The 27,968-nt window shown below is 39.5% G+C and overlaps 1 protein-coding gene across 2 annotated transcripts in view; it reads right to left on the reverse strand.

Annotated features, from left to right (window-relative positions):
• The window catches only part of CNTN5 (contactin 5), a gene marked incomplete at both ends in the record, with an annotated part of 355,379 nt that overhangs the window by 68,577 nt on the left and 258,834 nt on the right, over positions 1-27,968 (reverse strand). For both annotated transcript variants that reach the window (XM_080614312.1, XM_080614311.1), the window contains one exon: positions 807-934. In XM_080614312.1, the coding sequence (XP_080470438.1) occupies positions 807-934 (128 nt within the window). The remainder of the gene's footprint in view (positions 1-806; positions 935-27,968) is intronic.

The following is a 27,968-nucleotide window of genomic DNA, read 5'->3' on the forward strand; positions in this document are numbered from 1 at the left end:
GAGCTTACATTTACTGTTTGTTTCAAATACATAGTGTCAGATACTGAAATATATCCATAATGCACACATGGCAGTGGTGAATGGAAGGTACAGACAGTTTCATGGAAGCAGTAAGGCAGGATCCTAGACACAGTCTATGGGAATTCTGAGATGCATTAATTAATTGATTTTATGAGACTCAGAAAAAGTCAGAAAAAGCACGTGGAATTTTGTGATTGCATGAAGATCTCAGTTTTGTTACTTAAAATAGAAAAACATGCTTCCAGGCACCCTAAATATAGGAAGAAGCTTGAAAAATAAAGTCAGAAGACTTGACCACCTAAAACAAAACCTCTGATCAGATAAGAATTCTTCTGAAAAGTGTCAAAAATGTGTTTTATAAATGTACTGCAACTCACTGTTTTGATTTTTATCACTGTCCTAAAGAACTACTTTTCCTTAAATTTATATTGATACAATTATTTCTTCAATCCTAATCTTTGGTCCCATGCAGGAAGAGGTAGGGATAAGTGAGTCCCAAAGCTAAAATATGTTAAAAGCAATATTGATTCTTTTACATATAGAATTATTTATAACCTTAGTGATTTACTATATATACTAATACTTCTGACATATAGCTGTGAGACAGCAGGTGGGGTTTGCTTTCTGATGCAGGAATATGATGTTTGATCAGATGGAAGTTAGCACCCCCAGCCAGTTAAAAATACTTCATTCTGCCTGTACAATGCTGTTGTATGTTTGGCAGGGGATTTTAAGCAATAATGAAATGTTGGTAAAGAGAAATCATCATTATCATTTTTTCATACCTTTAACAGATACTGATGCAATGATTTCTGCAGATCCAAATACATTTACACCTTGGCATGAGTACCGACCTTCATCAGACTTGGAAGCATTAAGGATTCGCAGGCTCCCTTGTGGAAGTATAGTTACTCTGAAAAGGATAAATACATAAATACATAAACATATCATAGAATCATAGAATAGTTAGGGTTGGAAAGGACCTTAAGATCATCTAGTACCAACCCCCCTGCCATGGGCAGGGACACCGCACACTAAACCATGTCACCCAAGGTTCTGTTCAATCTGGCCTTGAACACTACCAGGGATGGAGCATTCACAGCTTCCCTGGGCGACCCATTCCAGTGCCTCACCACCCTGCACCCAGTGCACTCATCTCCCATATCTCTTATGGGAGATATATCTCCCATACTAGCAGCCAAATTCTGTGATATCTTTTAGAGCTAATAAATAGGATTAAGGACTGCTGCCTCTGTAGCAATGGATGATGAAAATGATAATTGAATTCTATTCTGTTTCAAAAAGGTTCTAATAAACCTATTTTACTCCTTCTCCTTCCTTAATTCAAAACATTTCAGGGAAGCAACAGTGGATTAGTATCCTTTGACACTTATCAGTGGTGAATTTTAATGAATCTTTTTGTAAAAGTAAAAAAGGTGATTCTTTAAAATTTGTCTTTAAAGTTTCATTGCTATATTATTGTCAAATCACATTTCAGTATCAAGCGCAGGCTACTTAATTTAGAAAAAAAATGACCTTAAAAATTAAATCTGAGAAGAAAGGGAAGCAAGATGTGAAAGAGGACAAAGAAAAAATCCATAAAATTAATTGTATGTTGTCTAAATATGATTTATGGCATCACTCTACAGTGTAGCATAGGGACTTACATAGCTCTGCTTTATTGTAGCTCAGTTTTTATTTTTTCCTTGAGTCTTGTATGATTGCAGCTCCACTACATCTCTAGGTAAGTAATCTCACTGAAGCATACTCATGAGAAATCTTCTTCAATCATTTACTTTAGGAGTTTCAGATTTTGGTTTTGTTTACACAGTATTAATCCTAAAGATCATGAAGCTACATAGAAGTGAAAATTAACACATTTTTTCTGTTCTAAAATGACAAACCCCTGAATTTATTATATGTTAAAGCTGCAGCCCTGAAAGACAGCTAAACAATCATTGCTCCTTTCTGACAGAGAACTACAATCTTAAAAGGAACATGGCAACTCTTACAGCGCATTTAAGCCAAGCTCTGCTTGCAAATGTTGTACATGCTTTCCCAGGCTGGGTAGTGGTTCTGGCTCTGTCAAAGTACTTGGGAGATGTAGGTTGGAAGCTCTTTGGCAGGCATGAACGCTGAAAGACCTCTTTCTGTGTTAGAGAAAGAGTCTTAACTAAGTAGATGGGTGGCTTTTCCCCAGTGATGGATGGATTTTTAAAGTAGCTCTCCAGAGAGGGCTTTCTGTATGTTAATGCAGTGACTGTTAGAACTCCTTTTGCTGGGAGTCCCCTATTGAGTCTATGATCAGAAATCATGGAGGGTACAATGCTGTTGTTTACTCTTGAGAAGTATTTAACCAGGAGTAAGGTGCTTTGATCATCCTGATTAACAGGTCTGGGTTGGGCATTTCAGCAGTCAAAAAAAGGAATTTCCTTTCTAGGCTAGACATGTTACAATGCAAAGATGTTACCTTTGATTTAAACCAGGAGTGATTTACCAGAGGCTTAAGATTAAATAATGTACTCAAACTAAATCAGTAATATGAGACTGCATTTTTTTTTTTTTCTGGAAAAAGAAAAATACGCCCATTCTCTAACTCTGTGAAAAAATTGTGGTTTAATGTCTCAGGTTTATAAACATTGTGGTGGAGATAACAATTTCATTCCAGTGAAAAATGTACTTCTATTCACTTCAGATGTGAAGCCACTCACTGCTTTCAGCAGGGACAGAAAAAAATAATAGCTTCAAAAGTGAATGGGGCAGAGGAAGGACATGTCAGCTCTCAGATTCCCTAGTGCAATCTGATGATGTATCTTCTATCTTGCCCTAAACAAATACATATGAGTACTTCAGTCACATTATTTTTCTAAAAATAATTCCATAGAAAACATAATTGCATTAAGAAAATGCCTCTGTATCAGAGTTCTGAAGTAGTGGGATTTTTTTTCCAACAAACAAGGAAGGCTGAAATTTTGTTATAATATGTCACACCTTCCAACAAACAATCTGCTTTAGGAACTGACAGGAATGGAAGTCCTTTCTTTCCTTTTGGTGCAAGTTTTGTTTTCCTATCAATATGCTCTTTGATCAATGCTCTGAGGACACCATATCATTAGTATGACAATACCCTTCGCAGAACAGTAATAGTTTTCATCAATATACTGTCAGCATCAGACAAACGAAAGGACATTCCTACAGTGTTTACAAATTATAAAAGCTTATACGCAGCATAAGTCCTGATATGAAACTGTTTTTCATTCTGAGCTTGGAGGAAAAGAAAGTCAGATGCATATGGAAGATTATCTAATGAATCTTATACATATTATCAGCAACATTTCTATTTCGCTAAAAGCTCTTGCTATCCATGAGGAAAAGAGTAATCTCTTAATCAAAGGATTTGCAAACACATTTGCTGGTGAATTATTTGGCTCAGAAATTAATACTTTCCTTAAAATGCCTCACTTTCATCTGTTCTCCTTTTTTTTTTTTTTTTTTTTTTTTTTTTTTATGTTTGGGAGAAAAGCCAGAGGCTGGTTATGATGGAAACTGAAATGCTTTATTTATTCACATAACACTTGCTGCACACAGCAGGAACATAGACTTCTCCTCCTTCCTGCCAATATCTCTCAGTCACAGAGAGACCACCTGCATTGTATGCCTGCATATTTTAATAAGAAAATACCATAGCAAAAGGGTTTTTAGCTTCATAAACAAAAGGTAAGCAAAGAGACAAGAAAAGGGGTTGGGATAGAATTAGGGATAATTAAAGAAAAGATCCTACATTTTTGATTTATTAGAAACTGAGAGAAAGATAATGATAGATGAATGGATAGAGAAAGGATGGAGAAAGTCACCAACGTGATAGTTTGGAGATTACTGTATTATAATCACATATAGAAATAGATGTTGTCCATTCAAGGACTCTGAGAAAATAGGCACATGACCTTAGTGTCTCTGTAGAAAAGTGTCTCTAGTAGCACAGAGAAAAAGAGATGAGTGCCACTGTCTTGGAGTCAGTAAGCACGTTGGCTTAAGATCATTAGCAACAATGATTTCAGCAGGAAGAACAATCGAGTTATGACAGCAAATTGACATGGGATAAAATTCAACATAACAACTAAAGTACAAGGAACAAGATTAAATTGTTATAACAATTAATAAGAAGAAACATTTTCTAGAGGAAATGAATTCAGATTTGATCTTCCGTGGGTTTTGAGCATGGTTTTCATGCTGAAATTCACATGCCTGGTTAAACAGGTTTCACACAGAAATTTAAGATGGTTAAGAAAGAGGTTGAATAGAAGAGAAAAAATAATTTTTGGAAGAGAAATTGTTCTTTGTGCTATTATCTTTTTTTTTTTTCTTAATGACCAAGATATAAAAAGAAATCTGATGAAATAATCAGTTCATTGACACAGCAAGATCAGCATGTCAAACAGGAGGGCTTTGATGACACTGAGCACCATACTAGAGAAGCACTGACTGTGGCTCTGTACTAACGGTACCATACAGCAAAGGCAAATGCAAGCTTAGTATATATCAGATACCAACCTGCAGCAATTTTAATTATGAAGGAATTAATTCATAAGGTGCTGAGGAAACATAATGTGGGATATAAGACAATTTTGATTAAAAGTATTCAGACAGATTCATCCCAGTTGAGCTGGCACACAGGAGGATCATCAGGATGACCAGGGAGGAAAGAAAACCTTTGGTTCTAGAGGCTGTTTGTAAAATGAAAGCCAAGGTGTCTGCAAGTGAGATGAGTTTCTACTTTACATATTAATTCATGGATCTTTCCAGTAGTCAGTGGAACCTTTATTTACAGTAAGAAAGTTTAAATGTCTGATTCCCACTACATTCAGATATTTCAACCTGAAACCGTATCTCACCCGAGATCTTGACTTACTCAGATGTAAGCGCCTGTTATGACCTGACATGATTGAGGGACAAAATCCCAGCTGTTTTTCACATCAAGAGTGTGACTTGGAAATTAATTTCCCTATTGTCCCCACTTGTTGTGGCTTTGGTTTGTAAAATGAAGCAGTCTGAGCACATGAACTTCAGCTGATACTAAATTGTGAGGGATACTTTAGGAATGTATTGGTTTTCAGCTACAAATATGCATCCAGTCTGTTGAATGGGACTAGAACTATTCCAAAGAGAAATGCAGAATTAGACAATGTGGACAGTGTCAACTTTTTGCTTCTCCTATCAACCCATACTACCTGCTCAGGTATTCAAGACAGCTGCACTGGGCTGACAAATGTGACACAAGACCTGTGAGAGGACCTAACCACTTGCAGCTGAGACACAGATGTTTGCAGCAGGTGTTGTGACTCTCTGAAGCCTAGATGTGAGCAAGGATGGCACTGTAGGACTCTCAAAGGGCGGCAGGAGTTTCTGTGGGTAGCTGACTCAAGCCCATAGTGCAATGTTAGAGGCAGTCTAAAGAATTATGGGATATAAAGTCTGCTAACAATGGTGGTGGTGAGCATCAAGTGTGTTGCTGGTCCTGGAAAACCTCTCAGAAATCAATTAACCATAAGCTTCACTGAATACTTTATGCCCATGAAGCTATTGTTAAAACCCCCAACAGATTAATAACGAAGAAAGCTACATTGAAATTGAATTTGAATTTGAAAGTGTATCAGATACCTGTGTGTATTATATTTTGGAAATTCTTATTAGTGGTATTTCTATAATGCTCTTTTTGTTAATGACAGCATAACCCAGTGAACTAGGTTGAGAAGTTTTACAAAACCATAGAAGCATGAAAAAGAGTGTAAATTTTCTTCTTTAAGGCTTGAGGATTGGATTTAGAATGACGTTGGAAGGCTGCAAAATACTCAGTAATTATTGTTTTCACATGATATTTCCAAGTATTTATTTTCACTATAAAAATATTTGCAATCTACTTAAAGCTATTGTTCTTCAGTAATGCTTAAAATTGGAAACATTCTTAATACATTTGTTTAAACAAAAATGCTTTAGCTCACAAAGATCAGTCATTTCATCAGTTTTGTTCTTTTACCATTGAATTATATACCAGGGAGAGTAGTTCCCTGACAAAGAATATGCTGTTTTCTCCGAAAGAATGAAAGTTTATACTGTTTGAATATGGGATGGTGATGTGAATAGAAAGGTGTTCTCTGAGACCAAGTGCTTTGATGGTATTTGGAAGTCAGAAATGTCTTCTCTTAATCAGTGTTGATCGAGAGGTAAGAAAAAAGTGCTGATGAAGATGAATGTTAAACTGAATCAGGATGGAAGCTCCCTGCAAATGAGAATGACAAAATTCAGGTTCCTTTGGGCTCTATGTGATTCAGAGAAGACTGAGTAGAATAGGATGTTTAGGAGCTGCTCATATGGGGATTTTTGGCAGGATTTTAAAGAAGTATCCTTTATTTTACAGAATTCTAGTTAAAAACAAGCAAGTTTTTTCCTTCCTGCTGTTTTATGCACAGAAAACTTGTGAGAGTGACCACAATCTTCAGCTTTATTTTGAGTGGAAGGATAAAGAAGTAGGAAATACTGTCATCATTGTTTTGATATAAAAAAAGGAGGTTTATTCTGCCTGCCATATTATTGTGATTATTTTCCCTTTTATTAATTCTTGAAGATAAATGAAAAATACTAGTAGTCCAGATACTTTCACTGCTCTACTGTCTTATAGACAAAATATTAATTCATAAATTTCTGGTCCCATCCACCATAGGTCTCAGATATTATTTACAGATAGTAGAGGACATACTGGCTTAGACGGTGGAAACTCTCATCTCTCCTTATCACCAGGGACGATTTTACCTTGACCCACCTGGGCAAGGATGTGCATTTGTTCTCCCTATCACATGCAAAATCAGTGAACAAAGGCTTCCGTCAAGACAGAGATAATGAGAAGGGGAAACTCTAATTTTCAGTCTGTTGCATAGCAGATTCTCACAAATAAATATCTTGATGCTGTGGCTAGAAATGGTTTAAAACTGCTGCAGTGGACCCTGGAGTCTTGATGCTGAAGGAGCTGAGAAGTTAAGGCAGGAAATGTTACAATTGCTACACAACTTTCAGGATTTTACTGAAGTCTTGGAGCAGAGGCAGTTACACAGTGTCTGGATATTAATAAAAATGAATACCAGACAGCTTACACTTGGAGCTCTTTAAATAGCAATCATAAAGTAAAAAAACCCCAAAAGTCAATGGTGTGGCCATTTTTGGTGAGGAGGAAGAATTAGTAGTCAGTAGTTTGATGAGGCAATACACACATTTATTTTTCTCAGTTATCTATTTATTTATTTATTACATTATCTTTCATACTAAAGTAAATTGCTATAGGACTTTGAAAAATACAGCAACCAGGGAAGCACAGGGGTTAGTTAAAAGCTTTCCAAACTTTAACACTTAGTAAACGGTTAAAAGAAAATTGTAACTTATTGAACCAGTTAGAAATTTTCCCCTTGAAATTGTTTTGTGTGCATACTGGAAAAAAAGAACTTTAAAGATGCAAACTGCGAGAAGCTTCACTGACTCATTTAGCATGTGGCCCCTCATAGTGTTCTGATCTAAGCAAACTCTTCATTAAACATTAGCTTGGGTATAGGATTTCAGTATCTTTTAATGCAGATTACAAAGATCAGGACATGTATTTGTAAAGAGTTGAAACCTTTATTTCTCCATGAATGGCTGTAGGCTCTCTCATTTCCCTTCATTTTCTCTTGTCCCTCTGTGATAGATGTACAAGCATCTAACTCATGAAGAAAATGGATATGAGTTATTGCTATAGTAAAACCACTTTAGTAAGCAGAATGCCATCCACTTTATATGCATATTTTATATTATCATCCTAGATAGAGTAATTTTATTTAAATATTGTTGACCTAATTAGAAACAAGATTATGTTTGGCCATGTCCCTTGGCAAAGCATAAAATTATTTGGATTTTCTTCAGATTTTCAAACATTTATAATGGTGCAATTCTGATATGCATTGGAATATACTAAGACTTATCATTAAAGTACTGCAAATTACTTCCAGCTCTATTTAAGCTAATCTATGCAAACTGTCTTAGGGCAGTCTTTTTTCAAAGGAGCTACAACCAGGTCTCTCATTTTGTCCTTGTTGTTTGCTGCACAGTAACATTTGTGCATGAAAATACACAGCTCTCGCCGGTGAACAGGTGTACACATGTGCAAATATAATTTCAAGTGGCTGACACTAAAAGTCAGGTTTTGCTAACAAACGTGGCTTCTGCTCTAAGCACAGGCAATAAGTATGATTTCTGCAGTGCTGCTGAGCAGTAAAGGCTGGACACTATCATTATGACAGAATTAATATGGTCTCTCGGAGTGCTTTTTAATCTGTACGAGTAGGCTGGTCATTATTGGTTTAAACGGTGCTTCATATGAATGCCTTTATTCAGACCAGTACGTCAGCACATAGTTTGCTTTAAGGACTCTGCTAATAACATTAATGTCAATGATGATACAAAGGTCCTAAAATGTAAATATCTGCTAAGGTCTTAAATTGAATCAGAGCCTAACTGCAAATGGGACAGCGAATCAAATCAATAATGTATTACCTACAGAAATTAAACAAACAAGAAGACTTAAATTACTCTAAATTTTCTCTGGTACACTCAAGTAAGAGACATCAATTGCTACCTTTTGAAAATTTAGCATCACTTTGTTAATAGGCGCCTTGTCATTCTGCCCAGCTATTTTGCTTCAAAATGTGTTTGGTCTTGTGTAAAGAAAAAAGCTAAAAGAGTTCCTCAGATGATATTTCAGGGTAAGTATCCCAGAGAGTAGGAAAGACTATTTAAGATCTTTTCTGCTCTGCACTGTAGTCCAAAAGTACTTTTAAAAGCTTTTATAAAATCTATTTAGTTTAGGATAGTATATTTCTAAACATTCTGAAATTACTCTAAAATTATGAAAATATTCTTTTGTACTTTTACAATCCATATTGTACTCTTGATCCATTTAAAATTAAAACTATTTTAATATTTGTAATAATTAAATCTGTTTCCTTTTTTTGCACACTATTTCAATGCCAGAAATATTCTGCTACTTAGAAAGGGTTCCTGCTTTTCAAAGAAAAGTCTTTTATCACAATTTTTTTTCATGTTCCTAAGTGACAGTAATGAATTATTAACTTATTCCATTTTCCTCAGAAGCTTTAGAAGAAATAAAGTGCATGTAGGACTTCATAATTCCCTCAGGAAAAGAAAAATACATGGAAAAACTTCAGTTACTTTAAGATATTTCCGTGTTTCACTTGCTAGCTAGAAAAGCAATATTAGTACTTAAAGGAACACTTGATATGCAAGAGGTAAAGTTCAAACAGACCAGGTGCTCAAGGGGGCAGAACTTCAGCTAGTTGTAAAATGACACGATTTCACAGAATCATAGAATAGTTAGGGTCCATCTGATGATTCTATGGAAATTTCTATTTTCCATGGAAAAGACCTTCAGATCATCTAGTTCCAATCCCCCTGCCATGGGCAGGGACATCTCACAATAGATCAGGTTGCTCAAGGCCCTGTCCAACCTTGCCTTGAACACTGCCAGGGATGAAGCTTTCATAGCTTCCTTGTGCACCCAGTTCCATTGCCTCACTGGAACCCGTTCAACTACATGGATCTATTTTTATTTTTACTAGGTTAAGACACAGCTCAAAATGGCCAAACTATGGTGTGCTTAAAGTGTTAACATGAACTTCAGCAGTATGAACAGCAGAAACTTTAATTTTATTGAAATGAGAGTCTTGTAAATTTAAGACCGTTAATTAGATGTTTACATGGGAAGTTTTCATATGCTCAGGGCAACAGTCATCTAGCTAAAGCATTATTATTGTAAGCTCTGTAACAACGTCCAGTCAAATAGACTATAGCAACATTACTAGAATATTATCTGCAAGTGGTATTTCCATGTAACACACCAATGAAATTCAGTCTTATCACCTACCTGTAAAATTATATTGTTAGAGATACTGCTTTCATGTGAATAGAAGAGTTGTGTCGGTGTGAGCAACTCACCCCCAACACAAAAGGGACGTGGAGCTCTTGGAGCGAGTCCAGAGGAGGTCACAAAGATGATCAGAGGGCTGGAGCATCTCTCCTATGAAATCAGGCTGAAATAGCTGGGGTTGTTCAGCCTGGAGAAGAGAAGGCTCATAGAACACCTTAGAGCAGTTTCCAGTACCTAAAGGGGCCTACAAGAATACTGGAGAGGGACTTTTACAAGGACATATAGGGATAGAACAAGGGGGGATGGCTTTAAATTTAAAGAGGGTAGATTTAAATTAGATACAAAGAAGAAGTTCTTTACTGTGAGGGTGCTGAGACACTGGCACAGGTTGCCCAGAGAAGCTGTGGCTGCCCCATCCCTGGCAGTGTTCAAGGCCAGGTTGGATGGGGCTTGGAGCAACCTGACCTAGTGGAAGGCGTCCCTACCCATAGCAGGGAGGTTGGAACTGGATGGTCTTTAAGGTCCCTTCCAATCCAAACCACCCTCTGATGCTATGAAAAGTACTTCTGAAAATGAGAAAAGAATAGTGTGATCATGTGAGGTTTAGATTGTTTTAGCTCTTGAAACAGAGATGTTTTCCTGAGATGTCTGTGGAATTGTCAACATTGAGAAGCTTGTTAGACTGTATGCAACAAATATTGCATGGATTAGCATAGTGATAAAAATTATAGGACAATATAATTCTCTGTGCTTTGTAGTAAGAGGTCCCTGCCAGCTCTCTGGTTATTCAAATCAGGGATCATCATGCTGTGAGCAATAAGGGCATTCCTTACTTGTTTGTTCAGTTCTGCAATAATTCTGAGTTTACTCTTGGAAATTCCAGCACTTCTTTCTTCTATTATCTCCATTGACAGCTAGATCTATCAGGAAAGATCTAAATAATCTGTAACAACATCCAGAAAGAAAGCAAAGGATAGAGGCAAAAAGCTGTCTCATGGCTACCTTTTGTTTCTCAACTACTTCACACTTTGAAACAGGAGCTTTTAAGTGGATAAATCTGTGTGATAGAACAGACTTCACAAGAAGTGTGAGAAGTGAATGTGCACATCTGACAACCAGCCTTCCCCCTCTAGTCCCATGACGCTGCTCTAATTTAGCTGTGATATAGTGACAGTAGCTATAGATTTCTATATTGTTTGCATCCAACACACTTCCTGACTGCATCCTCGATGAGTGGTGTGCTTAAGAGCCAGTAGCTCCTGAGAACATGTGGTTGCCTATTAAGATAAGCTGAGAATTCATAAACCTGCATTATGAATAGCAGTGCAGACTAAAAGCTGTGCTGTTTCTGCAACACATACAAAATTACAACAGGAACATTTGATCTGGAAGACAGATTTTCTAGAATGCTACCTTGTTTCTTATCATTGACAATTTTCTCTTTGTTCCTCTTGTGATAGTAAACCCACAGGGTAATGATTATACTGACAGGGTCTTGCAATCTTTACACTCTTTTTTTTGGGTGGGGATGTTAGAAAATATATCTAACTAAACTGTAAAGCTGACTAAGCTACATTAGCTTTCTGACATCTTGTGAAAGAGCCAGTCTGACCTGTGGATACAGACATCTTGCATGATGGAGACGGAGATGCAGTTTAAAAACACTGGCTCAGCTCAAAAATATTTCCAGACTGTAGGAATTGTAAATGGGATTTTGACCATAATGAACAAGGATATTATTGACACCAGTTTTCAGGTCAGTTGAATTCACTTTAGAGTCTCAAAAAGAATCTGGTACTATGGCTAGAAAACCAGGTAAAACAAGCTATTTTATTCTAGTGTCACAAAATGAAATACAGTCTTCTAACTGGGAAAAGGCAGTTAAAAAGTCATGTGTTCCCTCCACAGAACTTCATGCCACTAAGGGTGAAAAGGGTACAAAGTTCTTACTGACAAACAATCTATTGATTAGGGTTGTTTGAACCTTAAAAGTTTTAGTTTGCTTTGGAATACCTTACACTTTAGCCACAACTGAAAAGATCTTGGTTACACTTGGGGCTCAAGTGACCTTCTCCTCACTTCTTCCATCTTCCGGTGATGATGTGGGACTGAATGGGAAAATTCAGTCCGTAAACAATTGGCTACAAGACTGGTGCTGCAGGCAGGGCTTTGGGTTCTTTGATAACAGCTGGTTTTATAAGGCTCCAGTCCGAATGATGGCACGTGGGAAAGGTTTAACTCACAGAGGCAAAAGGATGCTGAGGCATGAATTAACAGGGCTCATTTGGAGAGCTTTAAACTAGATTCGAAGGGGGATGGGGTTGTAACTGGGCTTGCCCCAGTGGGGCAGCACTCTAGAATTGATGAAGACTGGGAGGCCTCCTATAATCCTAGGGTGAAATCGGTGAGCTCAGCTCCCTCCTTGAAATGCCTATACACCAATGCGTGCAGCATGGGAAATAAGCAGGAGGAGTTGGAGACCTGTGTTAAGTCAGGAGATTATGATCTGGTGGCAATTACAGAGACGTGGTGGGACAGCTCACATGACTGGAATATACTCATGGAGGGATATGTCCTTCTCAGGAAAGACAGGCCAGCCAGGCGGGGTGGTGGGGTTGCTCTTTATGTGCGAGAGCAGCTGCAATGTACTGAGTTCTGTCCAGGGACAGAGGACGAGCGAGTTGAGAGTCTGTGGGTGAGAATTAAGGGGCAGGCTGGCAGGGGCGATACTGTTGTGGGTGTCTGTTACAGGCCACCAGATCAGGGTGAGGAAGTTGATGAGGCCTTCTACAGGCAGCTGAGAGCGGCCTCACAGTCACAGGCCCTGGTAGTCATGGGGGATTTTAACTTCCCTGATGTTTGCTGGAAGGACTACTCAGCAACCCAGCCACAGTCCAGGAGGTTCCTCCAGTGTATGGATGATTACTTTCTGATGCAAATGGTGGATGAGCCAACCAGGAGAGGAGCACTGCTGGATCTCATCCTCACTAACAAGGAGAGTCTGGTCGAAGCAGTAAAGGTTGAGGGCTGCCTTGGTTGCAGCGACCACAAGATGGTGGAATTCAGGATCTTGTGTGGTAGGACCAGTGGAATAGCAAGTAGAATTGCAACCCTGGACTTTAGCAGGGCAAACTTTGGCCTTTTCAAGCAATTGCTAGGGGAAATCCCATGGGCAAGGCTGCTTGAAGGTAAAGGGGCCCAAGATAGTTGGTTGACATTGAAGAATTGCTTATTCCAAGCTCAAGAGCAGAGCATCCCGACATGTAGGAAGTCAAGGAAGAGGGCCAGGAGACCTGCGTGGCTAAATAAGGAACTGCTGGGTATGCTCAAGTGGAAGAGGAGAGTTTACAGGTCATGGAAGGAGGGGCTGGCCACTTGGGAGGAATATAAGGCTGCTGCTAGAGGATGTAAGAAGGCAGCTAGGATGGCTAAGGCCTCCTTAGAATTAAATCTGGCGAGAGGGGTCAAGGACAGCAGAAAGAGCTTTTTCAAATACATAGCTGATAAAACTAACACCAGAGGCAAGGTAGGCCCACTGGTGAACGGGATGGGTGCCCTGGTGACAGAAGATACAGAGATGGCAGAGTTATTGAATGCCTTCTTTGTGTCAGTCTACTCTGCCGGAGGCAGTCCTGAAGAGCCCTGTACTCCTGAGACCTCAGATGAAGTCAGGTCACTGGAGCAGTTTGCCTTAGTCGACGAGGAATGGGTTAGGGACCAGTTGAGCAATCTGGACATCCATAAATCCATGGGTCCAGATGGGATGCACCCGCGGGTGCTGAGGGAACTGGCGGAAGTCATTGCTAGACCACTCTCCATCATCTTTACCAAGTCTTGGGAAACGGGAGAGGTGCCTGAGGACTGGAGGAAAGCAAATGTCACTCCAGTCTTCAAAAAGGGCAAGAAGGAGGACCCGGGTAACTATAGACCGGTCAGCCTCACTTCCATCCCTGGGAAAGTGATGGAACACCTTATCCTTGATGCCATCTTAAGGCATGTCAAGGATAAGAGGGTTATGAGGGGCAGTCAACATGGCTTTACCAAGGGGAAGTCATGCTTGACCAACCTCCTAGCCTTTTATGAGGAAATAACATTGTGGATGGATGATGGCAGAGCGGTGGATGTGGTCTACCTTGACTTCAGCAAAGCATTTGACACAGTCTCCCACAGCATCCTCATAGCTAAACTGAGGAAGTGTGGTCTGGATGATCAGGTAGTGAGATGGACTGCGAACTGGCTGAAGGAGAGAAGCCAGAGAGTTGTAGTCTATGGGGCAGAGTCTAGTTGGAGGCCTGTATCTAGTGGAGTGCCTCAAGGGTCAGTATTGGGACCAGTATTATTTAATATATTCATCAATGATTTAGATGAGGGAATTGAGTGTACTATCAGCAAGTTTGCTGATGAAACTAAGCTGGGAGGAGTGGCTGACACGCCAGAAGGCTGTGTTGCCATCCAGCGGGACCTGGACAGGCTGGAGAGTTGGGCAGGGAGAAACTTGATGAAATATAAAAAGGGAAAGTGTAGAGTCCTGCATCTGGGGAGGAACAACCCCAGGTTCCAATATAGGTTGGGGAACGACCTGTTAGAGAGTAGTGTAGGGGAGAGGGACCTGGGGGTCCTAGTGGATGGCAGGATGACCATGAGCCAACACTGTGCCCTTGTGGCCAAGAAGGCCAATGGCATCCTAGGGTGTATTAGAAGGGGGGTGGTCAGTAGGTCGAGAGAGGTCCTCCTTCCCCTCTACTCTGCCCTGGTGAGACCGCATCTGGAATATTGTGTCCAGTTCTGGGCCCCTCAGTTCAAGAAGGACAGGGACCTGCTGGAGAGAGTCCAGCGCAGGGCGACAAAGATGATTAAGGGAGTGGAGCATCTCCCTTATGAGGAAAGGCTGAGGGAGCTGGGTCTCTATAGTTTGGAGAAGAGGAGACTGCGGGGTGACCTTATTAGTGTATATAAATATATAAAGGGGAGTGTCATGAGGATGGAGCCAGGCTCTTCTCAGTGGCAAACAATGATAGGACAAGGGGTAATGGGTATAAACTGGAACACAAGAGGTTCCACTTAAACTTGAGAAGAAACTTCTTCTCAGTGAGGGTGACAGAACACTGGAACAGGCTGCCCAGGGAGGTTGTGGAGTCTCCTTCTCTGGAGACATTCAAAACCCGCCTGGACACATTCCTATGTAACCTTATTTAGGTGTTCCTCCTCTGGCAGGGGGATTGGACTAGATGATCTTTTGAGGTCCCTTCCAATCTCTAACATACTGTGATACAAGATGTAATAACAGTTCAGTATGAAGTGCTTCTTTTTAAAACTGACAAACTATTTACAGCTGTATCACTGTGCATGAAAGAGGACAGATGGAATTACCCCAGTGACATAAGTTATGCCAAATAGAGCATCAGACACAATGTAATAATGATACAAGGAAAAAAAATCAGTGACACTATCTGTGCTACTCTGCCAGGCTACTCCCAAAGATGGTTCTTGTTTTAGACTGGCATGTTCCATCATGCACAATGAGATGGTCACAGACCTCTTTAGGAGAAACACGATATGCAAAGTAGGATGCCCTCAGGCTTAGCCCATTCCTTTATGCACAAACCGTCCATGCACAGCCTCTACCTCCTGTCTGTCAGTATCTAAATTGCTTTTGTGATGACGGCAAGTTGTGATAGGCATACAGTCCAGAGAGGACTATGGAGCCAGCAAGAACCAGTGAGAAGCACCTGGGAAGAAGATCCATTTACTTATGCCACGATGCTGGATGACTACATCATTTCACAGATTTGTATTGCTCTTGTATTGTGCTTGCTGCTGACAGTCACAAGCTCTCTGATGGGTAGGCCATAGTACCCCTGAGCTCATACTTATTTATCATGGTATGTCTGAGTATACAGCATTACACCATGCAGGCGAGACCACATACTTGCAGGTGATACAGATGATCAGTTGTAGATTGCTAATTTCAAGATATAAACTGTCATGGTTGCAGTGCCACAACACCAGTTGACAGTGGGCATTGCAGAGGATCCCACATTGGTCTAGAGGCAGCAGTGAATTGTTGTGTGGCATTAGCTCTGTCTTCAGACCTGTGGCACAGCAGCTGTGCAATCATTCAAAGGTCTCTGCTGCTGTAATTGTAATGGAAAACTCTAATGTAAAAAACTGGGTCTTGTTTCCTACTTGAGAGAGTCAAAGCAACACCAGGGAGTTCATGTAGTACACAACTCCAAGACTTCCTGGCTCTCTTCATATCAACAGCCTATGTATATACGCATCTGAAACAAGAACATAATACTTCTTAAATGACACAACCTTCCTTGTTTTCCTAAATTCTATTTGCTTTGTTCAAACTTTTTTACCCTTAATCTTTCTTTCCTAAATCTCTCGAGCATATGGCCTTCTTAACTGTTGCCTCACCTCTATTCTTCCCTAATCTTACCTACAAAGTGCATTATCAATGACATTGGCGTGGAGCTAGGAACACAGAGTATAGAACACAGGATGAAAAAGTTACTGTGTCACTTGGGATAACCCACTGCTAAACATGCTATTGTGTCCTATATTTATACAGATAATTTGAAAAACCCATTTTATAAGCTCCCTTCTCAGGATAGCGGAGTACTGAATCAACAGAGACCTCTCTGCTAACTATATAAGCACATCTCACTCTTGCACACAATATTTTCTATAGCTATTCAAAAATACTTTGATCTCTTTTTAATGACTTTACTTGTATCCTCTGTATCAACTAGACCAGGTGACTTCTTCCCAGGGACCTGGCAAGGCTAAGCTAGTATTTAAAGCCAGTAATGTGAATGTGTCCTTACAGCAGATAGTGACAGATGGCATCAGTTTTGCCTGTCATTTTGTAGTTCACTATGTAGGTATCTCTCTTTCTCTCTCTTCTGAGGTCTGAGAACAGACACAGTCAGGAATCAGAGGCGATGAAAAGAAAGTGATTTTTCCTAGTGACAGAGAGGACTACATAGAGATTTCTTGAAACCTGATGAAAGATTACTGAACTAAGAGCAAACCTGAAGGGATAGATGAGCCTTCCAAGGACACAGTGATGGGGATAATCTGTTTATAGCTTCACTATTCTGTCTCCAAGTTTGCTTTATTTAAAAAATGTTCCTTGATTTTATTTCACTTCTAAAGAAAACATAGCTCCTATGGTTCAAAGACTTTTGGTGCTTTAGAGGTGCTTTGATTTGAAGTTGCAGACATATCCTCAAAACCATGGTTGCCTCATGCTCCTGTCACATTTATATGGATTCCTGCTAAATGGAGATTACTTTGAACTTGGAACCTTTGCAGTGCTCTTATATAGTTTACTGGATATGATTATAACTATTTATGAACTGCACAGAAGTAGAAGACTAAAGAACATTAAAATGACATTTCTTTTAATTCAAGATTTCACACTTCCTTTCAGGGACAATCAACAAAAGCAAATGATTTTATCTACTGCTTTTATTGAAAATGGAAAACTAAGCTGCCATTTAGCAGCAGGGCTGTAGAAGGGAACATGGGAAGGATGGAGTCTGCTACAAGGATGAGGTAAAAACATTAATTTGAGAATGGGTTGTAGTTTAGAACCTAATAAAACAGGGGGATTGGCCTAGATAGGGCATAACATGTGATATGCAGAAATATCTGTATATTCAAGGTGTTGCTTGAGAAGTTCCAAGATCACGTATGCACTTTTATTTAGCACTTAAGTCTCTGGACTTATCTTTATTGTGGAGGTATTTTGATTTAGAACTTCAAATATCGAATCTAATGATATTCCTACTCAGATACGAACTGTTGGTGTGAATTGGGAGATAACTAGAGAATATTAGCTCAATTCAGTATGCTTTTATAATTCAGTAATATTACCTTTTTGTGTCTTTTAGCACTAATCTCCCACAGCTATCCCTCATACTCAGAAAAGGGGCCTTTCAGTACTTAAAAAGTGATTATAAGAAAGATGAGGGAGGACTTTTTAATTGGGTCTGTAGTGATAAGACAAGAAGTAATTGTTTTAAACTAACAGCGGGCAGATTCAGACTAGGTATAGGAAAGAAATTTTTTACAGTGAGTATGCTGAAATACTGAAACATGTTGCCCAGAGAGATGGTAAATGTGCCACCCCTGGGGACGTTCAAGGTCAGGTTGCACAGGGCTCTGAGCACTCCGATCTACCTGAAGATAGAGTCACAGATCCATTTAGGTTGCAAAAGACCTTTAAGATCATTAAGTCCAAGAATAAGCAATGATTGGATGATGTCCCTGCTCATTGCTGGAGGGTTGGACTAGATGACCTTTAAAGGTCCCTTCCAATACAAACCATTTTATGATTCTATGAAAATAGGAGCAGTTAGTGGAAAAGAAGAAAACTGACTTACTTAATTTATGATAAAGGGCTATGGGTTCTGTCTCATACAAAGGGAGACACAACGACTGCAGAATAAATGCTCAGCAATTTGAGTGTTGCTACTTTTGTAATCCAAGCAGGAAGACATGTTCTATGCCTGGAGTCTTCCAGAAGGACAGCCTTCCTTCTCAGTTGTTCAGCTGTGACACAAGCAGTAGATAAATCAGTTTGTTAATCAGTTGGTCTTACTGCCAAACATGAAATAAGTATGGATTTGCAGTAATTATCATTGCAAAGGGGACATTAATGATCACTATACCTGTGTGAAGGGTTTGAGACCTCTGAGTCATTTATGAACAGTGGTCCACTGACTTCTCTTTCACTGACTCCTGTTTCTTCCTAATTGGGATTTGCATCTAGAAGCTTTTCTTGGTCAGGCTCGAATTAGTTGCATTTATAATTTGTCTCTCCACGTTTGGTATTTATTTAATCAACAAAATAATGATTGTCTAAATTATTAAGCATGTCTTACCTCAAGGCTTGCTAGCTGTTAAACATATGAATTCATTAAGAGGGAGGTTATTGCCAGCCTTGAAAAGATAGGCAAATACCAGTGAAACTTTCCTATTACTTTCCAAGCAAGTTCTTGCAAATACCAGGCACTTTTGTGAATTTTACACAAGGAGGACAGCAGATATTAGAAAAGAGTGGGAAAGGACAATTTGGGATCGAGAAGGTGACAGAGGTTCTTTTGCACCCTGTGCTTCCTTAGCAGGAATTCAAGCTGTCTTCTGAACTACTCTAAAATTTGGGCACTGTGATTCAGAAGTTACAGTCAGGTTGCAAACTAAGTAGAGCATCAGTGACTAAGTAGTATTGAAATTATCAAAGAATAAAGTAGTACACACTGAAGCCCTTAGGCAATAATATAATAAAAAAAATAAAAACCAAAGGGTGAGATGAAAGATTTGTGCTCCTATTTGACTATAAAGGAACCTTATGGCTGCAAGCTAATAACAGATATTTTATAGGTATTTTAATCTCAAAATGAGAATGTTTATGTAGTCGATATTACACATCATTAAAAAAGGAAGCCCACAATTAACAAGAAAGGAAGTGGTTTTGAATCATGATATAGGTTTAATCCCATTAGACATTTTTCTTACCCGGTTTCACATCTGACAGTAAGATGATACAAGGATGATCAGGGGGCTGGAGCACCTCCTGTATGAAGACAGGCTGAGAAAGTTGGGGCTGCTCAGCCTGGAGAAGGCTGTGTGGAGACCTCATAGCAGCCTTCCAGTATCTGAAGGGGGCCTATAAGGATGCTAGGGAGTCTTCATTAGTGACTGTAATGACAGGACAAGGGCAATGGGTTCAAACTTAAACAGAGGAAGTTTAGATTGGATATAAGAAGTCTTTTACTGTGAGGGTGGTGAGGCATCGAAACAGGTTGCCCAAAGAAGGGGTAAATGCTCCATCCCTGGCAGTGTTCAAGGCCTGGTTGTACAGAGCCTTAGGCGACATGGTCTAGTGTGAGGCATGCCTGCCCATGGCAGGGGGTTGGAACTTGATGATCTTAAGGTCTTTTCCAACCCTAACTATTCTATGATTCTATGACACAGTGCTTGAAATCTTGGTCAGTCTCAGCTATGCTTTAATTCTCACAGTTGTGTGATTCCTCAAGTTTTTATTTTTTCTTCTTTTTTAGCTTAGCTTTAATCCAATTCTAATTCTTTTCCCTTTAAAGATGGAATCATCTAACTCTAAGGCTAGCCTTTCCGGGAACACACATTACTTACCAAACATTTGCTTCTGCATTGCTTCTGCTTTGACTATAGAAATCTAACCAGGCTGTAGGCAGGACAGAAGTCCAACAGACCACTGAAGACATTGATTTCCATGCTCAACTTTTGGGGTAGATACATTATAAAGGAAATTTATGGCTGATGCTCTCCCTAAATTTCAAACCCAATCATAATTCACTAGCTCCCTACTTGATTCTTCATTATCACATGAAAAATGTAGACCAACAAGAAATAATTGGTTGCAACACTGGCCTTGCTCCACATTCTTAGCCATGATGGCACAAATCTACATTTAAAATAAAAGTTAGACTAATTTCCTTTCCATGTATGCAATAATTTGCATGACAAAAAAAGAGACAATATTCTAAGATGATATTCTAGTATCAGACAGTTAGGGTTTAGATGATATTCAAGTATTCTAGAGATAACATTCTGGTAGCTAACTCTGTAGAATTAGCCCAGGCTAATTTGCTACAGAATGTTACTTTTCCCCTACCCTAGACTTCCAGAATTCCATAGGTTTTGAAAATACAAAGAGAGCATATTTTGAACTGAATACATAAAGAAATGGGTTTAATATTCAACTTTCTACATCACTGGGCATTTAAAAATGTAAAATATCTATGGTCTTGAACACTCTGAGACCTAATGTACTGTTTGGGTATTTGGTCAAAGTACTCACTATGAGAATGGCATGAATGGAGAAGAGTAAATTTTGTGATCAAAAAAAGGGACTTTAAAAATTAATTTGATAGGTAGTATCTAAGCTTTGTAGCAAGTCACAAAATCAACTTCCAAGTTAATACCAAGCCTAACCTACTCCTCTTTACAGCTTATTTTACAGATCAATATTCCTATGTATGGAAATTTGTTTAAATAATCCATAGCTGCCTGAACAGAATTGCTGAACTGCTAGTGAAGTATTATTTTCATTTGCAAAAGGTCACCTGCTGGGCAAAACCTACCATCTTCATCAGAAAATATAAAACATTAGGAATTTTAAAGGATTCCATTTAGATTAAGCCTGTGTTCCTTGAAATTTAGAGATTGTGTCTTGCTTCATTCAAGGCAATATGCCTTTCTAATTACTTTATTATAGAATTACCATTTCCATCTTTGTAAATGTCAAATGAATTAATCACCATGTCTAAACAATGAGTATCTTGGCAATTAAATAATGACTTGCATTTCACTGTATGTTGTTACACTACTTCTTGGTCTTCATGTTGGGACACTAGCCATAAGATTTCACTTAATTTGATTTAATTAATAGGAAACTGTTAAAATGAAATAAATACAGAAATTCAATTTGAATTTTCATATGCCTGATCAAAGACAGCTAGATACATAGATAACCGCACTTGGAAACAGATCTACTTAAAAAGGAAACAGAGTGGACTGCTAAAAATACCTTGCAAAGCAGGACTATATTTAACCTAAATTTACTATTTTCAGGTCTGTAACTTATGGAGGAACTGTGTATTTTTTTTTTTTTAACAGATTTAAGAACTCCTATTCCTAGTGTCACTGGATCTTACACTGTCATTCCACAATCACTCTGGATAATTTTCCATGATAACTTTGAGCCAAAGAATGGCATTTCCGTCCAATTAACCTAAATTCAATATTAAGAGTTTATGACCGTCTTACATTTTTGTTTGCTTTCCATTTTTTTTACAATGCTTTTTACATTTTATTTGCATGGGAGAGCAGACGACTTAATTTACACAAAGTTTACTGAGACTTTAGGTTTTTTTTTTTTTTTTTTTTTTAAGCAATTCTGAATCAGCAGATTGCTTTTGTTGGCTTCAGTGTTTTTTCACAGCACTTCAGCATGTTTGGTTTCAGAGAAAGCAATCTATAATGGTATTTACTTTCTTGTGAGTTACAGACATAGGCCGACTTTTTGCAAAGCAACAGAATTTCACCAGTGTAGGATACAGTGATTCCACAGAGTAAGCTCTGTCACTTTCCTGTGCATTTGACAGACCTTCTAATTAACAGAATAGATTTGAATTCAATGCATGTAGAGAGTGAAATTACTCACATATCACAGCACAAGAATTTGGATGTATACATGTATTATTTAAAATCAATATGCTAATACAGAAGAAAAATTATTTAATTTTAACATACTGATAGAATTTTCCCCTAATGCATGCTTTTCAGGTTTGATGTAAGATTAAGAGGAAAGTCTTCTCAGTAATAGTTGAAATATCTTAATTCATGAATGCAATAACTGCTTCCAATTTTTCTTTTATCGACCTGTCTTTAACATAGACACTTCCTCAGTTTCAAACTGGTAAAACACTGATAGTTAAATCACTTTTTCATCATGACAAGTTCAATATTACAATTCTACTATAAAAGAGCTTGACATGCAAAATGTCTGCAATATGTATCATGAAGATGCAGTCAGAATGAAGTGCAGTGGGTAGTGTAGTGATAAGGGATTTATCTGAGTACTACAGACTACTCTGTGTCCCTCTCTGGTACTGGACAACCACCCTGTTAAAAAGTATAAAAACCTGGTTCTGGGTTGTTGGCATGGACAGTTGATTATTTTGTTATTATGGAAAACTCTGCTTCCAGCCCCCACAGTATTTAGTTTCTTAATTTATATCTAAGAGAATTCCTCTTAATGTAAAATATTTTCCCTCTGACTCTGCTCATTCTGTCAAAACTGGTACTATTACATCTGTAGTTTAGCCAGACCACATGCACGGCATCCTGCTTCTATTTAATACTTCTGAATGATAGTAGAGTTTGAAGTCAGCATATAGGCCCTGGAAAAACTACTGATGGAAAAACATTATGTTCTTCATGTTCTTTGCTTTCTACCAAATAGAGAATCCTGTGAACGTAGTTCACATATTTTCTGCTATCCATCATGGGATAACTATGGTAGCACCTGGGTTTTATTTAACCATAGTTTATTGTAATAACTATTAATATGAAACAATTCAACAGCTGATAAGTGTGCAGAGACCCATGAATTTGGGAAGTCAAGAAAGACAAAACTTGTAGCAGCTGGCTGTAGCTTTAGGACATCTGAAAAAAGTAATGCCAAAACTTTATTTGATTTTCAGCTCTATTCTTTGGCTAAAAAGGATAGCCCTTTTCCTTTCCCTTGCCTTATTTCCATCCTTAGACCTTCATTGTGCAGCAACTCTGGATTAAGAATTCATTCATGCAATAACTAAGAATTTCCTGCTATGCTTTCATAATTATTTGATAAAAATATTAATTTTCTTTTAATTAATGTATTATAGGTAACAGAGAAAGCCATCCACTTTCTCACTTAAACAAAATCTTACACCCTCTATTATAAAAAGAGAAGGAAGATAGAGATGGGATTTATTGTCATACCTAGTTTTAAATATATTATCTCTATAAAACACTGAAGAATTTTGATTCCAAATTCAAGCTCAAAATAAAAGGAAAAGAAAATGTTGCCTCCAGAATTCCAATGTCTTCAATGCACAGATGAATAACAGCTGTACTATTGGATAAGAAATTAAAAATGACACTGTAAGAAACTGATGAAGTGTATGCTCAAATGTGAAAATAGAAGTCTCATCTTCATTTATTATTTTGAATAAAAAAAGCCTAAGATTCACAGACTAAGAGGCCTAATTCAAATTCCCAACAGCGGTGGATTTTGGCAGATCCAGCTGAGTAAACTGAATATATCGTTTCTATAAAGTTAACTCAGTTAACAGAGAAATCTGTGGGTATAGAACAGTATATCTGTAACTGCACAGATAATGGTGACAAATAAGTCACGTAGTGAAATCAAATAAATCAAGAGCAGTAATGAACAAAGGACTAAATCTTATGGCACTTTAAGGAATATATCCAGCAAAGTGGATGAGATGCCATTATGTTAGACATAATTGAACTAAACCCAGACAAATGACCATGAACCTAAAACACTGAAGCTAATAACAACATGCTGTGAAAAGAACAGGTGCAGAAATATCAGGAAAAGGTACCGATTGCTTCTAGATTGAATCTTTACAAAGCATTTATTAGCAAATGTAAGATTTTTCTCTTTTTTGTCCTCACTTTCTGTAATTTCTAAATCTAAACATGTATTTAAGTATCACAGGGCTCTTCAAAAAGAGAATACTTCTCAAATGTTGACAATTAATGAAAATTCTATTATCATTCATTACCAAAAAACCAAGACAAAGCTGGATGCCTAATTTTTTATTTATGTCTATAAAATACACAAGTTCACCTGTATTATTTTTTGTTCTGAAGTCTCAGAAATTAGAACATGTATGTTACAAATCCGTGTAGTAACTTAAATTTCTTCTGATATGTAAAGTTAAATCCCACCCATCATGAGTTGACTGGATTCTTTGTGATAGACGTCATGCAGCCACATATATAAAAAGGGGATGGGGGAGTGGGGAAATGAAAATGGAATAGGTAAAGGAAGGTTCAAGGCTGCCTTTGGTCCTTCCAACCATTTATCTCCTCTGCAAGATTTGGGAACATATGTTCCCATCTCAGTAGTGCAGGCTGTCCATACTTTTTCAACACCACACTTGTGGCACAGACCCAGAGAAAGCATAAGAATATTATGCACAACCAGTGACAGCTTGCTTCTCCTTGCTGCCATGTGAATTTGAGGGAAGGTTCCCTTGCCATGTGCTATCATGTTGAAGACAGGTAGCCCCAAACCCTTTGAATCAGCAGGTAATGGCTACTCTCCTGGAACAGCAAACACCACTATAATCCTATGATACTTCCTGTTTTGTTTTATTAGTTATTTCTATTAGTTTACTGTGGGTGATGGACCTGAGTACTATCTGCTGCTGGTTTTTCAGGTTGGCAGTGATGAAATTATTACAAGGAGGGCAAGAGAGACTTCAGGGCCCTGGGACGGCTGGTTAGAGGGTCTGGAGTGCAAGTGGTGTTTGCCTCCATTCCTGTTACAAGCAAGGGTGAAGAGATAAATAAGAAGAGTCTGCAAATTAATGTATGGCTACGTGACTGGTGCCAAAGGCAAGGTTTTGGGTTTTTCAGTCATGGGCTGCTATATGAGACACCTGGTTTGCTGGTGGCAGGTGAGATACACCAGTCCCAGAGGGGGAAAGGGTTTTTGGGGCAGGAGTTCGCAGGGATCATTGACAGGGCTTTAAACTAGATATGAAGGGGGAAGGGGAGATAACTGGGCCTGTTAGGGACAAGCCCAAGAGAAACATGCTAGGGCTTGAAGGATGGCGGACTAGGGAGGACTCTCAATCTATTGTTTCATTTGACGGAAAGGATACTTGTTTCAACCCTGTCCCGCAGGGGAAAAGGGTACTAGGGCAAGAGTTAGCAGAGCTCACTCACAGAGCTTTAGGTTAGATTCAAAGTGCGAGGGGGTTGTAGCTGGGTTTGAACTAGTGGGGCATTGTTCTAGTATTAATGAAGATCAGAAGGCCTCCTGCCTCCCAAGGGTGCCATTACCGTGCTCTGCTTGCTCCCTGAAATGCCTGTACACCAATGCATGCAGCATGGGGAATAAACAGGAGGAGTTAGAAGTCTGTGTGCGGTCTAAAGGTTATGATCTCGTGGCGGCAATTACAGAGACATGGTGGGACAGCTTACATGACTGGAATGTGGTCATGGATGGCTATGTCCTTTTTAGGAAAGATAGGTCAGCAATGCGAGGTGGTGGAGTTGCCCTTTATGTGACAGAGCGACTAGAATGTATTGAGTTCTGTCCAGGGGCAGATGAGGGGCAAGTGGAAAGTCTGTGGGTATGAATTAAGGGACAGGCTGGTACAGGTGATACAGTTGTGGGGGTCTATTATAGACCTTCTGATCAGGACGAAGGAGTTGATGAGGCTTTCTACAGGCAACTGAAAGCAGCCTCGCAACTACATGCCTTGGTCCTCATGGGGGATTTTAACTACCCCGATATTTGCTGGAAGACTCACACAGTCAATCGTTCACAGTCTAGGAGGTTCCTCCAGTGCATTGATGATAACTTCTTAATGCAAATGGTGGACAAACCAACTAGGGGAGGAGCGCTGCTGGATCTAGTGCTCACCAACAGGGAGGGTCTGGTTGAAGTGGTGATGGTCAGTGGCAACCTTGGCTTCAGTGACCATGAGATGGTGGAGTTTAGGATCCTGTGTGGGAGGAATAGAATACTTAGCAAGGCCACAATTCTGGATTTCCGAAGGGCCAACTTTGGCCTCTTCAATCAATTGCTAAGGGAAGTCTCATGGGAAAGGGTACTAGGTGGTAAAGGGGCTCAAGATAGTTGGTCAGCATTCAAGGACCACTTCTTCCAAGCTCAGGATCAGAGCATCCCAATGGGTAGGAAATTAGGTAAGGAAGCCAGGAGACCAACATGGTTAAACAAGGAACTGCTAGGCAAACTCGTGGAAAAAGAGAATCTATGGATTATGGAAGGAGGGGCTGGCCACTTGGGAGGAATATAGGACCGTTGTTAGAGGATGTAGGGAGGCAATTAGGACAGCTAAGGCCTCCTTGGAACTTAATCTTGCAAGTCGGGTTAAGGACAATAGAAAGGGCTTCTTCAAATACATAGCGGATAAAACTAACACAAGAGGCAATATAGGCCCACTGCTGAACAAGGTGAGTGCCCTGGAGACAGAGGATATAAAGAAGGCAGAGGTGCTGAATGTCTTCTTTGCCTCTGTCTTTACTCCTGCAGATTTTCCCTGGGGGCCCCAGATTCCTACAGCCCCAGAAGGAGTCAGGATAAAGGAGGAGTTTGCTTTGGTAGATGAGGATTGGGTTAGGAATCAGTTAAGCAATCTGGGCATCTATAAATCGATGGGTCAGGATGGAATACACCCATGGGTGCTGAGGGAGCTGGCAGAGGTCATTGCTAGGCCACTCTCCATCATCTTTGGTAAGTCATGGGAAACAGGCGAGGTGCCTGAGGATTGGAGGATGGCAAATGTCACGCCAGTCTATAAGAAGGGCAAGAAAGAGGACCCGGGTAATTATAGACCGGTCAAGGTGATGGAACAACTTATTCTTGACACCATCTCTAGACATATCAAGGATGAGGGGGTCATTAAGAGTAGCCAACATGGTTTTACCAAGGGGAAGTCATGTTTGACCAACCTTATAGCCTTCTATGAGGAAGTAACTAGGTGGATAGATGATGGTAGAGCGGTAGATGTGGTTTTTCTTGATTTCAGTAAGGCATTTGATACTGTCTCCCACAGCATCCTCATAGATAAGCTAAGGAAGTGTGGGCTTGATGAACAGGTAGTGAGGTGGATCAAGAACTGGTTGAAAGGAAGAAGGCAGAGAGTTGTGGTCAATGGGGCAGAATCTAGCTGGAGGTCTGTGACTAGTGGAGTCCCTCAGGGTCAGTGCTGGGACCAGTGCTGTTTAGTATTTTCATCAGCGACCTGGATGAGGGAACTGAATGTACCCTCAGCAAGTTCGCTGATGACACTAAACTGGCAGGAGTGGCTGACACACCAGAAGGCTGTGTTGCCATTCAGTGAGACCTGGACAGGCTGGAGAGTTGGGCGGGGAGAAACTTGATGAAATTCAACAAGGGCAAGTGTAGAGTCTTGCATCTGGGGAGGAACAACCCCATGTACCAGTACAGGTTGGGGGTTGACCTGCTGGCAAGTAGTGACGGGCAAAGGGACCTGGGGGTCCTGGTGGATAGGAGGATGACCATGAGCCAGCAATGTGCCCTTGTGGCCAAGAAGGCCAATGGCATCCTAGGGTGCATTAGAAAGGGTGTGGTTCATAGGTCAAGAGAGGTTCTCCTCCCCCTCTACTCTGCCTTGGTGAGGCCGCATCTGGAATA

Source organism: Psittacula echo (assembly GCF_963264785.1).
Source record: "Psittacula echo genome assembly, chromosome: 3".
Taxonomy (NCBI): Eukaryota; Metazoa; Chordata; class Aves; order Psittaciformes; family Psittacidae; genus Psittacula; species Psittacula echo.